The sequence below is a fragment of the Vanessa atalanta genome, chromosome 29 (genome assembly GCF_905147765.1).
Source record: "Vanessa atalanta chromosome 29, ilVanAtal1.2, whole genome shotgun sequence".
NCBI classification, from domain to species: domain Eukaryota; kingdom Metazoa; phylum Arthropoda; class Insecta; order Lepidoptera; family Nymphalidae; genus Vanessa; species Vanessa atalanta.
Window position 1 is genome coordinate 4,383,581 of NC_061899.1, and position 15,393 is coordinate 4,398,973.

At 31.8% G+C, this 15,393-nt stretch overlaps 1 protein-coding gene across 4 annotated transcripts; it reads left to right on the forward strand.

Annotated features, from left to right (window-relative positions):
* Positions 1–69: 69 nt before the first annotated feature.
* LOC125075007 (transcriptional repressor protein YY1-like) lies at positions 70–15,324 on the forward strand. Of its 4 annotated transcripts, none has more exons than XM_047686543.1 (12): positions 70–362; positions 1,114–1,219; positions 3,413–3,512; positions 4,985–5,108; positions 5,744–5,811; positions 6,217–6,348; positions 6,760–6,846; positions 7,716–7,817; positions 8,998–9,099; positions 9,619–9,739; positions 10,826–10,945; positions 11,545–15,324. In XM_047686543.1, exons 2-12 carry the CDS (start codon positions 1,130–1,132, stop codon positions 11,672–11,674), a joined length of 1,176 nt encoding a protein of 391 aa, XP_047542499.1. In that variant the 5' UTR covers positions 70–362; positions 1,114–1,129; the 3' UTR covers positions 11,675–15,324. The 4 variants fall into 4 exon arrangements, with proteins under 4 accessions (XP_047542499.1, XP_047542500.1, XP_047542501.1 ...); XM_047686544.1 differs by having other exon boundaries at positions 71–362; positions 5,747–5,811; positions 11,545–15,323; XM_047686545.1 differs by having other exon boundaries at positions 71–362; positions 5,000–5,108; positions 11,545–15,323.
* The last annotated feature ends 69 nt before the right edge of the window (positions 15,325–15,393 follow it).

Sequence of the window (15,393 nt, forward strand, 5' to 3'; positions counted from 1 at the left end):
TTTATAATTTCTATAGAAATATTTGTATATGGCAATACTTCAAATAATTAAAAATTGTTTTTATGTTTCATGTGTTGCTGCTTTTTCTTCGGCGAAGTCTCAGCGATACGAACAGGCGTCCATTTTGCATCGCCATATTGAAATTGGTCGGACATCTTTGGACGCCATGTTTAGTCGGACATATTTTATAAACATTTTCGCGTAAATTTCAAATATTTTTGAGCACTAATTATCGAACTTTTTTTCACTGAAGTGTGTGACATAGTTTGCAGTGTAAATTGTCTGGAAAAAATCTTTGCCTACGCAGCAGTCCATATTTGTCTCCAGGGGGCCGTGCAGCTTTTGTTATAAGCTAAATAAAGGTAAACTATTTCCACTGAAAACAATCATACTTTTTGACACATTGTAACAAGTGTTTCGAAATTTTTATGTATTTACGCTTCAAAGTGTGTTCTAAAAACCGCAAACATGAAGGTCATAGAACGTAGTTTTAGTCTAGAAAAACATTGGCGTGGTCGTTTTATGTAATTGTCTCAAAAAAATCATTCGATTTGCCCGGCCGGTCGCGGGCTAAAAGCACACCTGCCACTACCGACAGCCAATTTATTACCTTTCGACGATCGAAATGAAATAATGGAATTCGAAATTAGTCATTTAAGCATGTAGGCATACTTTTTAAATTAATTACGCATGTATATAGATTAACTTGTAACGTGATATCAACACTTGTTTGAGGTAAAACGAGTTCAGAGAACGTTCGACGCCCATTAGTCCTTATCGACATTTGAAAACATACTATACAGCTCTTTTCCGTTATTTGCGAAGGCACATTCTAAAAATAACTAGTACGACTCGAATAAAGTCGACAAGTAATAGTTAATATTATCGTTAATTTCTGCGACGATTCCCATAATACGACTGTAAACAAAAAATGACAGTAGGTATTTTTTTTTAAACAGACTAATGACACAGACCATACAGTATAATGCCATACAATTAAATTAATACTTTTTTATGAAGTAAATATAAAATTGATTATTGATAGTAATCCAAGACTACCAAATAAACCTTTTCAATATATAATTTTTGACAATATTACTTTTTTTATTACAGTCAGGCTGGCCTCAAAATGATGAATCAAGAGATAATGTGTGAAGTGGAAATAGGTACCCATGGTGGTATGGTAGAGATAGATGGGGATGAACAAGTTGGTGTCAAGGTAATATGATGAGCAGTTATATAATTTAATAGCATTAATATTACATAAACAAAATTAATTAGTACTAGTAACTATATTTATTAATTATAGCTGTTATTTATTTATATACAATTATTTCTTTTTATAGATAATTTAATGTTTTTTCAAATTAACTCATAATTTATCAACAAAGTTTTTATGATTTCAAATAATAATTGTTTTTAGTGAAAGTTTTTTATTATTTTTTTATAACAAAGATAATAATTATTTTGCTATATTTTGTATTTTCTATTAACTGAGTAAAATAGGGAACTTGTATTCTATGAAAATGACCTTATTTCAATCAAATTAAATACTCTTTAAAAACTGTTATATTATTTGTTGATTTGAGTTGTGCTTTTTCCAATACTAAAACTAGAGTGCATGTCGCTTTCAAACCTGGCTTGACAATGCCAAAGTTGTTGCTATTATTGGCCAATACTTCTGATTGGTTATTGCAAATTTACTCAAATTAACATCTAGTGAATAAAATATTAACTAATAATTATATTTACTCAACGATGCAGTGTATCTACTCATATATACTACTGCTAAATAGCTATACATAGGATTGTCTCAATTTGAAAGCTGAGAGAACCACTACAGACACCAGGGACAAAACATCTTAGCTCTTAATGTAAGGAATGGTTATCATTTCTTACTGCGCTAATGTCAATATCATTTGCCATCAGGTGGTTCATTTGTATAAACAAATAAATATGACATGCTAGTAGGGACAATAATAAATTAAGGGTCACGTTCCAACCTGTAATTGGTATATTGCAAGATGATCAACAAATGAATTATTTACGTTTATAAATCTTTGATTTTGATTGTTTTTTGCCTCAGGTTAAATTTTTTCCTAATATCACTTCCTGTAACCTGTTCCAATCTATTAAGGAGATAAACAAATTTTATTATGGAATTATATATTCCATGCGATTAGCTAATATTTATATATAAATATATATAACTCCTTATCCCCAATTTGTTATTAGTTCTAAAGTCTTGATAAAAGCTTTGTCACACATTGAGCTATTTTTCATGAATCCTTGCGTTATTCGAGCTCTTAATCAATGTTATCTTGTCAATTCAAAGTCAAATGTTTTTTATTTGTCTTGTTGTACTCCTCTAGAATTTGAAATAGGCTATACTCATGGTCATTGCATTATCCAATTGAATACTATGTGGATTGTCCTGTAGATCATCCCCCTATCTACATTCAATTCTTAAAACACAAGCGAAGGCAGGGGCGACAATTTGTTTAAAAAAAATATATGAGTATCCTTTGTTTTCTCTGTTCCAAATCACATTAACACTAATCAAAGTTTTAAAAAGAGAACCTAGCGATGAGATATTTAAAGTTTATGATAAAATAATCCTAAAAGTGCTTATTTCCCCTTCTGACAAAATATATACTAACAGTTCTCAACCGCGGCTAGATATTAGGCGTAAAATGTTGCCTATGGATATCCTCCCTAGAAGTTAAGGCTTGATTTATTCCAAATTTCATCAAATCCGTTCCAGTCGTTTGACCGTGAAAGAGAAACAGATAGACAGAGTTACTTTCGCATTTATAATATTAGTATTGATTTTAATAGAAGAGGTGACTGACAGTAAGTGGTCACTATCAGCAATATTAAACATCTTTTATATTCTAAATTCACCTTCAATCTAGAGAACTAAGATTTTATATCTCGGATGCTTATTGTTAGCAATCAATAATAATAATAATAATAATTTATCGAATGATACTTTTACCGAACACTTAAATTAAAAGTTATTTATTTTATTGTTTAAATTATAAGAAAATTCTAAATTGCAGTCGTTAATTAGCAACACCAATATATGGGAAGTAAGAAATGGGTTAACGGCACGGATTCAAGTGAATTGACACTTTCGTGACGTTTAAGATGATCTTTAAAAAGTTAAAATTATAAAATATATTATAATATTTAATGTAACGACTGGCTTACACACACTACAGACAGACACAACGATACTAACATGAAATTTAGTTGATATTTATATAATCCAAAAAGATCAAATTTCATTTTCCTTCCAACAAGAAAAAAATATAGTGTAAACAAACGATAACATTGATATTATATATTTTCTTAACAGGTGCTTTTAAATGCTTCAAACTTATTCAATCTTATTGTTTTTCAATTACAGTATGAAGAAATAGAAACTGGTCAATACGAGGAGTACATAACGGATGATCAGTATGAAGAGGTCGAGGAACAGGTCATTGGTATGCAACATTTAGAGGAAGGTTCGTTAATTTTTTATTTCATTTTATTTTTATATCAACATTGCCAGAGGTCTCAAATATGTATATATATAGAATTGTATATAATGTTAGATTGTAATTTATCTCGCGAGAATGTAAACTGCCGAAATACTGCGAACGGTGATCTAACTTAAAATAAAACGGTTTAAATTTTTTCTTAATTAGCTTCGGTAGATTATGATCTAACGAAAAGTAAGGCGTTAAATTATAAAACAAAACATAGATGTGTTACGGTTCACAATATTTGGATAGTTCACAATCTCGCGAGATAGTAATAGAGATACAACACTATTCCACTTAACTACTTATATCCCCTATAAAGTTCCGACAATTTGACTGTACTTGGTGGTAGGGCTTTGTGCAAGCCTGTCTGGATAGGTACCATCCACTTATCAGATATTCTACCGCCAAATGGCAGTACTCTGTATTTTTGTGTTCCGGTTTGAAGGGTGAGTGAGCCAGTATAACTACAGACACAAGGCACATAACATCTTAGTTCCCAATGCTGTGACGCATTGGTGATGTGAGGAATGGTTATTATTTCTTACAACTTCAATGTCTGTGGGTGATGGTGACCACTTATCATCAGGTGGCCCTTATGCTCGTCCGCCAACCGATATCATAAAAAAAAACCAGTTTCTCCCGAATCCATAATGAATATATCTTGTTAATTCACAGTTAATGTTGGTATTTTATTACAATTCCTGTCATTGGAATCGACTATACAGCCTTTCGTCCTCGTCCCGCTCCTGATCTTTATTCAGTCAAATTGAAATATGAGAACGAAGAAACACACTTGAGTGTAGTAGTCAAAATCGAAATATAGGCCTTTATAAGCACTAATGTATCGTCATTTTAGAGAACTATTAAAATACCACCGGTTCGAAATGTACCATTCTACCAAGAATAACCGGCAAGAAATTAAGTAGTTACTCTTTTCCAACATTTCAGATGCATTGTGTTAGTGTTAGATACAATTATACATAATAAAATATCGTGAATGAAAATCTACAAGGGTTAGCTCCATCTCGTGTTGTAGATGCTTTATTAATAAATGTGTTTGTTAACGAATGATTTGTATTTTTTGTACTGGCAATGTTAAGTCTATATAAGAGCTTTGTTAAACTGTATACCGTCTATACCATAGGGCACATGGGGCACATGCCCAGGGTCCCCTCCTGAGACGGCTCCGAAGAACCAACAATTTGCCAAATTAAACCAAAAAATATCTAGGAAAAGGGCCTAAAATTCGTGGGTGCCCAAGGGCCCCAGCATAGCTTGAGACGGCTCTGTGTACACACATGGTGCAGTTTGTTAATCTCCGCTGAGAATGTCTCAAGGGAATCATAATTATCTGCTGAATTAATATTTTCATAACTGTATAGTCTTTTCATTAGTGATCATATGTTTATCAACATCATCATCTCATAAGCCATTGTCGGCACCGCTGACAGACTATAAAATTTCAGTAGGCAGCGAGGAAGTTATCCTGCCCGGTATGCCGGGGGAGGAAATACTACAGCACCACACAGAGAACGCGTACGACGCCGGCTACCCAACGCCAGCCTCCACGAGCAGGTATTATCACTATGATAATTATTGTAATTATATCAAAATGATATGTAACGCCATCTAGTGTGATACAAATCACACCTTTGTATTGAATGATATTATCTGTTAACTTTTTTAGTAATTGTATTTTTAATCTGTGTCATTTTACAAAAGCATTTGTTATTTAACATAAAGTCACTTCTTTCAGTCTTTTCTCGCCAACTATCACCTTGTTTTGTTTTGTTATTTCTTAGATAAATTATAATAATAATTTAATTTACAATACTACTTTTTGGTAGAAACTGACTTTAACACACAGTAGATTTTTTTCTAACAATAGTGTTTTCTACTATGGTTGAAAAAGTACTTGACAATGTTCATTTTCCAAAAAGCCACAAATAAAATATAATTTGTCAAAAAAGATTATTGAATAGATTTCTTGCCATAATTTTTTTTTTATCAAAGTTGCCATAACAGCTTCATCGACGTTCGAAACGTCATTTTATCGCGAAAGCTTATGAATATTATAGATTATTCAAACTTTCGACCAATTATATCACGTCAATTCGATGTCAAAATGGCTTTTGTCCTCTTGTGGTTGGGACAGTCTTTAGATAATACATTTCTCATAAACAACAATAACAGGAGACGATTTCTTCCAGAAGAGGTCGCGGCAGGCCCCGAGTTAACGCGAACAACACGAGCAACATACACCATTTAATGCCAATGGGTGAGATTATTTAATAATTTTATTATATACTTCATATTGTATTTATATAAGGCTTACTATCATATACACTACTCTGACTGACACATTGGTAATAAGTTTATTCCAAGTCGGACTGATAAAAAAATATTGGCTATATCTATCGAAAAATTCTCAGTAACAGCCCGGAGTCTAGAAGTTGATAGTGTGTACGCTACTGTGCCTCGGAAAGTACGTAAATACGTCGGTCCTGCGCCTGAATTTTTTTCGGTTGTGTCGGATATGACGTCACATCGGATTATGAGAATGCACCTGAGTGTTAATAAATTAAGTATTTATACATATCTGCATTAAAACTTAAAATTGTTAAACGCTAATCAAAGTTACAATCACTAATTTGTTCTGATTAGATTGATGTCAATTTTCCAGGTGAAGTGCCAATGGGTCTCATGGAAGGTAATACAGGAAGAGCAGCGAGACGATGGGAACAAAAACAAGTTCAAATTAAGACTATGGAGGGGGAGTTTTCTGTAACGATGTGGGCTACGGGGGAGGATGATGGTGAGATTATTATTTATACTCATACTCTTTAAATATTTCTTCGATTTGACAAATTCTTAAGTTTTATTTTACTTGGTGGTACCCCCATTTTATCATATATTCTGTCGCCTTCCTGCAATAACAAAGGATAAAACATTTTAGTTCTTAATTTTAGTGGTGGATTGACTATGTAAGGGACTGATAAATATTTTCTGTAGTGGCAATGTCTATGGGTAGTGGTCACCACTAGCAATTAGATGGTCCACTTGATAGTCTGCCTACCTATTTTAAATACAATCAAAACTAATTGTATCTTTTTGTATTGTATTGTAGCTACAGTACAGAAATTTGGTCCACTCAGTTAATCCAGTGAGAGCTGAATTTATATATTATTTAAGTACATATGATTTACATTACATTATGTTTTGGTAGATGACGGATCCAATCCTGAACCCGACCCCGACTATACGGAATACATGACGGGGAAGAAGAATGTCTTAGGAAACGAAACTATGCCTGGTTTGTTTATACTTTATAATTTAAAAAAAGAAAACAAATAATATTGTTACTTTTTTGACAAATTTATCATAATATGGTGAGATACTATTCCATCGTTCTCTGGTGGTGATTGTCGGTACAGTCACAAAAACAGTGTGTCTTATATATTTATTTATTTAAATAAGTACGTAACAATATACATATTACACTGTAAATAAGAACATAGACTTTGTAACATACACTGATATGTATATCAAATATAAATGTACACGTAATTTGTAAATATTTTACATGTAAATTTTTAATTCGAAAAGATTTTATAATTATATAATACAGGAAAAAAGAAAGATATTACTCACATTAATAATTATATTTGCCATCTTATAAGAACTTCAAGGAATGGTCTGTAATTCACACTAACACTTAGTCTGTCTGGACAAATGTTGCCAACCAATTTGTCTGAGATCTTCAGTTTATACAAATAAATTCATCAAAAAACAAAATCCTATGACCTTGAAGTCTTGGCCTATTAGGAAAATTAAAGTTTATGTCAAAAAAAACATAGAAAACAAGGCATATATTAAAGATATAATATATTAAAGATAAAACAGTGTGGATAGTATTTGTGGACTTCTAGTATTTAAATTTAATTGTGCATTACTGACATACTCTGTAATTAAAATGGAGGCAGTGAGTAACTACTGAGTTTCTTGCCGGTGGTTGCTTGAATGTTTTTTGATTTACTTTAAACAATGTTACAACATGTTAATTTTTTTTAAAAGGTAATTTTGGGACTTCGATTATAAAAAAAAAATATCGTCTTGTGATCTATCGTGTTAATAATAATAAAATATATCATCCCTTAATAGATGATTTTATCCAAATTCCAGGTTTAGATTTATCAGATCCGAAGCAGCTGGCGGAGTTTGCACGTCCAGGTCACAAGATAAGACTAAAGAAACCGTCTCCTGAATCCTCAGATAGAACTATAGGTGTGTACACACCATTATAAATATACATTTTAGTTCTTAATTTACATATATTTAACGGTCGATTGGGTATGGATAGAAAAAAAGTATTCATTTAAATTACAATTATAACACATATATATTTAAATAATAGTAAATATATGTTTATTAATAATAATACTTCCCGGTTTCCTCGATCCACAAAGTGTATTGATTTTAAATTAACTTCCTGAATAACTAGAGAGCTTGATCGTGACTAAACTTAACATAATTTAACATTAAAATTATATATATTTTAAATATACATTGAAAAACACCAACATCACATTATATAAATATCCGCTATGAGTATAATAATAATTATTTTTATAAATATTGGACAACATCACATACATTACTCTGATCCCAATGTAAGTAGCTAAAGCACTTGCGTTATGGAGAATCAGAAGTAACGACGGTACCATAAACACCCAGACCCAAGACAACATAAAAACTAATGATCTTTTTCTACATCGACTCGGCCGGGAATCGAGCCCGGGACCTCGGAGTGGCGTACCCATGAAAACCGGTGTACACACTACTCGACCACGGAGGCCGATAATGAAATTAATTAATTAATTAATTTGAATTCAATAAACATGACCTTGAATTTTATTAACTAATTATGTATTAGCTTATGTAACCTACATAAACAACACAAAAAAAATTACAAATTAATATAATTGTACAATAAATTTATGTAGTGTAATTTATTCAATAGTAAAAAAAAAACAGTTATTGTTTTGCTGACTCTATTAACATAAGTACAATTGGAGTTTTTTTTTTATTGCTACGCGTTATATTTACACTAGTTATTGACTTTGTGATAATTATTTGAGCAATGTTTTGTCTTCTTCTTACAAATGTCAAGTCGATTGGGGTAGAAAGAGAGAAATCTGTGTTTATGAACTTTGTTCAAGGCCGTTTGCGTATGTATCATCCAAATAGTCTACTGTCAATCTGCAATACTTAGTTTTGTTGTTATCCGCTTTGAAAGGTTGAGTAAGTCAGTGTAACTACAGGAGTAAGTGTTAGTTACCATCACGTGGTCCATTTGCCCGTCCTCCTACGTATATCATTAAAAAACATAATTAAACCGCTTTACAAGTGAAGAAGATATATTTTTTCAAGTATTTTCCAGTTAAAATGAACTCATTTGTTTCAGCTTGTCCACACAAGGGGTGTTCCAAGATGTTCCGCGACAACTCCGCGATGAGGAAGCACCTGCACACGCACGGGCCGCGTGTGCACGTGTGCGCGGAGTGCGGTACGTACTCCGCTGTAGTTATATTCATAGACTATACAAATATCGTCGAAAGTTTTTTTTTATATTAATTGTCATTGCCTATTGTCATCCCTACTACTGACACAAATTTTAAGCTTAAATCTGACCAAAATATAATATTATGTTCCTTTATGCAATATATATTTGTAATTAATGTAATTTTACTATTGTTTATTATAGTTTATGATGACTAATTGTTTTTAAATCTTTGTAATATTTTTAATTTAATAGACAATTTTTAAAATATTTGGCTTCATATATAAATAAATAAATTATAAAGAGACTCATAAAGAAAGGAGTCATTATATAACTTAATTTTTCTGCTAACCATATAGATTAATTGTTTTCTCATGGTTTTCTGTTTGATCTAAAGGTTGACTGGCAGAGAATGCCTTCAGGCATTAAGTCCGCCATTAACTTTATGGTGGTCAATAGAGCATATAAATAAATAAAAATAAAATTAATCTATAACTAACGATTCTATGTATTCTGTATTTACAGGTAAAGCGTTTGTAGAGAGTTCAAAGTTAAAACGACATCAGCTCGTCCACACGGGGGAGAAACCGTTCCAATGCACGTTCGAAGGGTGCGGGAAGAGGTTCTCGCTCGACTTTAATCTAAGGTAAGTATTGTTGATATTGTTTTTTATTTACTGAAATTTTGATTGTAACTCTGCCTGGAAATGCATACTTAGAGGCACATGGAATATAAACTGAAATTATAGGAAGATACACTGGTGTAAGATACACAAGAGCAGAGATGGCCGAGTGGTTAGAACGCGTGCATCTTAACCGATGATTTCGGGTTCAAACCCAGGCAGGCACCACTGATATTTCATGTGCTTAATTTGTGTTTATAATTCATCTCGTGCTCGGCGGTGAAGGAAAACATCGTGAGGAAACCTGCATGTGTCTAATTTCAACGAAATTCTGCCACATGTGTATTCCGCCAACCCGCATTGGAGCAGTGTGGTGGAATATGCTCCAAACCTTCTCCTCAAAGGGAGAGGAGGCCTTTATCCCAGCAGTGGGACATTTACGGGCTGCTAATGTATGTATGTAACACTGGTGTATATTTATTTGGTGGTAGGAATTTGTGCAAGCCCGTCTGAGTTGAAACCAATATTCAATAGATGTTCTACCTTCATATAGCAGTACTCAGTGTAATTGTGTTAATGTGTTATATATAATCCGGTTTTAAGGATACAGTAAGGGTGAGGCTAGTACAGGCACAAGGGGCATATGATCTTAGTTTATCAAGTTGGTCGTGCATTGTCGATGCAAAGAATGGTCAATATTTCTTACAGCTAATGATGGTGACCACTTTACATCAGGTGCCTATAAAAAAAACACAGATGGTCAATGGTACGGATAAAATGTCTTTATTTGTTAGCTTAAAGGGTAAATATGCATTTAAGAAATGCGCAAAGTTATGATTGAATTTTATGTACAACTATATTTGTCCTGTGCTGTTCTGTCCTGTCATATATCATAAACTAATTAACAGCTATTTACTGTATTGTAATGGTTTGATGCGAGTCTTTGTCAGTGCACAGTATTGTCTCAGTCTTAACCTTAACGCAGAGGGAACAGGCGTATCGAGCTACCTTGCCCTTGAGGTCCACGAGATATGTAGGCTATGTAAAATATATTAAAATGGCGTTTCAATGTATTTCGTGATATCTAATGTATTTAAACTATGTTCACAGAACACATGTCCGAATCCATACGGGAGACAGACCGTACGTCTGTCCGTTCGACAGCTGCAACAAGAAATTCGCACAGAGTACCAACCTCAAGTCGCACATACTTACACACGCCAAAGCTAAGTAAGTTATGTATATATTATTAAATAAATAATATTGATAAAGATTTATATATTATTTATGATATTATTTCTCCATCGGTTTCGAAAAGAAAAATATCTTTACCCGAGCTGAACTAGCTAAAGCAACTCAACAGTTGTCTATCTTTTTGATTTCTAATTGTTTTTATTTTGTAATTCGATACTAATATTACGAAGGACTTCGAGCTTGTGAGCTCGAAGTTCAGCGAAGATCTGCTGATGTTTAGTAAAAATATAACGCCAAAATTTATAAAATTAACATGTGAAAAAATGCACGGGCAACTGTGAGCCCGTGGATGATGTAAATTAAATAAAAAAAAATATATAATGAAGGCGAAAGTAACTCTGTCTGTCTGACTGTTGCACTTTCACGGGCAACCACACGACGATCACTAAAACGCGAGGGAAGCGACAAGTAGTAAACTTTTACAAAAATTCCTTTACAATTTTTATTTAAATAAATGGCAACAATGGCATTTTGACAGCAGATCCTGTTGTCGAACTGCCATCGTTAATAACTAAAACGCGTGACTATAATTATGATTATATAGTACTTATATATATTTTCTGCTTCTTTATCAGATCGAGAAACTCGCTTTCCCGCAACGGTGGTGGTGCTTACGAATCAGCGAGGACAACACCTCAGTTCGTTCAGCTCGAAGTATCCCCGGACGACTCTAATCCACAACTAATTTTCTACACCCACGAGTGATGTGACACGGGCATTTTAAGTGCGGATTAAGTGATAGTTATATTTAGAGTGAATAAGTGTAAAGTGATTTCAAGACAATGTGATGAAGTTTTATATGTACAGTTATATTAAGTTCTTAGCTAGCTCTATGTTATGTGAAGAGGAATAATTCATCGGGACTTTAAAATAATTGTTCAAAATATAGTATATTCCAATGGCAAAATTGATGTTAGATTTGCGTACTCTATCCAATTTGCTAATAACTCTTGTTTATTACAAATAGTTTGTGATTAATATATATTTTTTTTTTTAATAGAACTCTATTTAAATTTAATTTAACTTCCAAAGTTACGATAACTTTAATGGCATTAAAAATGCCGCTTTTTCACAAGTCCCTAATGAGACGCTTACTATTTAGGTCTTCGACCGATTCAAGTAATGTCAATTCAAGGTTAAACTAGCTTATTTAGCTTTTCTGTCATTGGAATATGATAAAATTTTGCAGTTCAGTAGATATTAATGGTTTTCATTCATTTAATGCAAAGAACTTCATAATACAATAACTATACACTACTGTGAGAGAAAATAAGATTAGTTCTGTTTTTCTTTTTTAATGTGGTTAGGATTTATATCTCCAGTGATTTGATTCGAAGATATCACACTGAAGTTAGGTGATTAAAAAAAAACAATTCTCTAGTAATAAAAACAGTAATTTTTTTTAACTTGGTAGGTGTTGCCATGTGAAATATCTAACACCGTGCATAATAACTTCCTACAAATTACGCTTTTATATGGTAACACTATAATATGTTTTAATGTAATTTTGTAGTTATTAGAAATAATTTGTAAAATCATGCATACATAAAAATGTAAAATAATAAGGTAATACTTACATATTATTTCGTTATGAACAAGGTCAAATAACTGATAATAATAATTTTGTCATACAAAAAGGTCATAGGTCAACTCTGGATCAGATTGGCGCATAACCAAAGCAGAAGCCTTTCATTGAACTGGACTTAGGAGAATCAGTGGACTTTCAAAAGTTGAAATTTATTTTAATTATTACTGGTTAAATGATTGATTTAAAGTCTTACTTAAGAGATATATGCCTACCCAACTGTGGGATAAGGGTCATATTATCATAATCTTAACTTTAAAAACATGTAAAATTTTGGAAATGAGTCTTAACAACAATAGTTTTCATGATGATATTAGTCAGATAAGAGTTTACTTGTCAGAAAAACCCCACCAATTTACATCGGGTCATTGCAGTAGTTAAATCCGGAGCTTTAAGACCTAACACTTCTTAGACCAGTTCAGTAACAGCAGTAACTATTACCCGTATGACTAAAATACCTACATGCTTGGTTGCAAATATTAAAGATGAAAGAAATATGAATTTGTTTTACACATGGATATTAGTATTGTCTATATAGAACCGTAAGTCACTTATAGATCAGAATTCAATGAATAACTGGTAAAAATTTTGAATTCAAAATGAAATATCTATTGCAACAGAATGGTGTGGGTTATTGTTGATTCCAACAGAATAAATTAATATATTGTGAAACTCAGGCTCGTAAATTAGATTTAACTGTATTTCAGAAGTCAGTACCACCCAGGACGAATAGTACCTATTGACAATACAATACTATACTAAACTATATAATCAACTAACTGGGCTTAACGTAATTATATATCTAATATCTCTGTTAGTATTACCATGAATAACAATTATCGTAGTCATTGTTTGGTAAATACTTACTGAATATTATTAGCAAATGTTTGTTAATTATTCAAAATACGTTCAACACATGTATGCATGATTTTATATGTTCACGTGTAAATAATGTATAGATATGCCAAAAAGATGTAATATAGATTTTATATATAAATATTTTCTATTGGACGTCTGAGGGTTTTGCTAGGGGGAGGATTTTTATGGAATATATTAATTTATATCTTAGCTCGTTGAACTGTTTCATCGATAGTAATTTCTTCCAGACAAACTAACAGACTGGACACAGAGTCGTAAGATCAATAATCATTATTTTGTCAAATGTTAGTAAGGTAAATCAATCATCTTTTCCTCATAATTAATCGTGAGTTGTTGTTATCATTTCCAATAATTCTATTAAATTATTGGAAATGATAACGAATTTATCTTAAATAAACACAGATGATAGTGAAAATTGTCCGGTCCTTTGCAATCATCCTAGGATTTTTGCATTTATGCAAATTGTCTGATTATTTTTGGACATATAAATGTTCAATATAACATACTGATGGGTTAATAGGACTACAATTGAAGAGAAACTTGAGCAATTTAAACCAAAGAACCTTGAGTGCCTTGCCAAAAATACCAATTCTTTTGTGGCAAAAATCTTATACATTGAGTGACCAGCTCTCAGGTGGCCCATTGGCCAGTCTGCCTAAATATATAACAAAATACAAATATGGCGAACAACTAACATACTTATGCTCTTTCTATATACTTAATATCAAACGACTGATTGCTTCAATATTATATGTTCGACACGCTAAAATATAAATTCTTATATAGTATGTTTTTAATTCAATTTATAAAGAATGTAAACAAAACTAAATTATACTCAAATTTTCTTTTACATTGATCAAAATTATTTTCAATGTTAACAACATTAGAATATTTTATTGAAGATATTTAAAGTATTCATTATTGAACGTTGAGCAGGTGTTAAGTTATATACTGATTCATCTCTTTCTGACATAATTGATTTGATATTCGTTGGAAGGAGACAGCATTTTGTACCAGTAAAGCCATTAGTCAGACAGGAGATTCTAATTTTAGACAGTAAAATGGAAATGTATATCCGATCTGAACAAGAAAACCGATGTATCCTCTAACCGTAGAACACTAATTTGTATTGTTTAAGAGAATTGTGAAACTGTGAATGTTCATAAGCTGTAAGCGATAACCTTCACCCTGTGAACATCATCTAATTTTTATATATTTTGCTAATATTGTAGGTAAAATGACAATCTAGGTCCTTAAGTTTTTAGCATAAAGAAATAATTCAAACAATATAGCATCTAAATATCTATATTTTTGACTTCAAAACTTCATCAAGCAATTTTTTTTTTTTAATTAATCTTAATTCATTTAAAAAAAACCACAGACAAACCTAGATTAAGCTGTACTGAATCTTATGAGATCAACAACTTAACGATTGCCAGAATGTTAGCAAAATAATAAATTAATATATTTGCTTTACATCTCCATACATACTAATATTATAAATAGGGAAGTAACACTGTCTGTCTGTACTCTTTAAGGCCAAATCAGTGAACTGAATTTCTCCTTCCTTAGGGTACTTTTAGTGCCTAATACTTATGATCAGCCCCTAGAGTGGTCGACAACTTTTATTTCTTTATAAATTAAATTAAAATAATATCAAAACGATAGTCAGATCTAGCCGGTATAGTATAAGCGTGCAGATAGTATATTAAAGATATAAGTGTTTCATCTTTGGTTGGTATAAGTTTACAATGACTGATAAAATAATGTTTTTTTTTTACGAAAGAGGATTTATTGCAAAGTTTGACTTTTTTTTTTAAATAAAGAACAATATTGTAATTAAAACAACGTCAAATTTTGCAATATGTCTTAAGATTGTTTAAAGCAATCTGTAAAATGAAAATAAATTGTAAATATTTATAATAAATGTTTTTTTTTTTTTTCAATCCCATCCTATAGT

Bases quoted from the DNA above. Each gene is read 5' to 3' on its own strand.
- LOC125075007 (XM_047686543.1), top strand. From the start codon at position 1,130: ATGATGAATCAAGAGATAATGTGTGAAGTGGAAATAGGTACCCATGGT. The intron at 3,513-4,984 runs GTTCGTTAATTT...CACCGCTGACAG, and splicing joins TATGCAACATTTAGAGGAAG to ACTATAAAATTTCAGTAGGC. The intron at 6,847-7,715 runs GTTTGTTTATAC...TCCAAATTCCAG, and splicing joins AGGAAACGAAACTATGCCTG to GTTTAGATTTATCAGATCCG.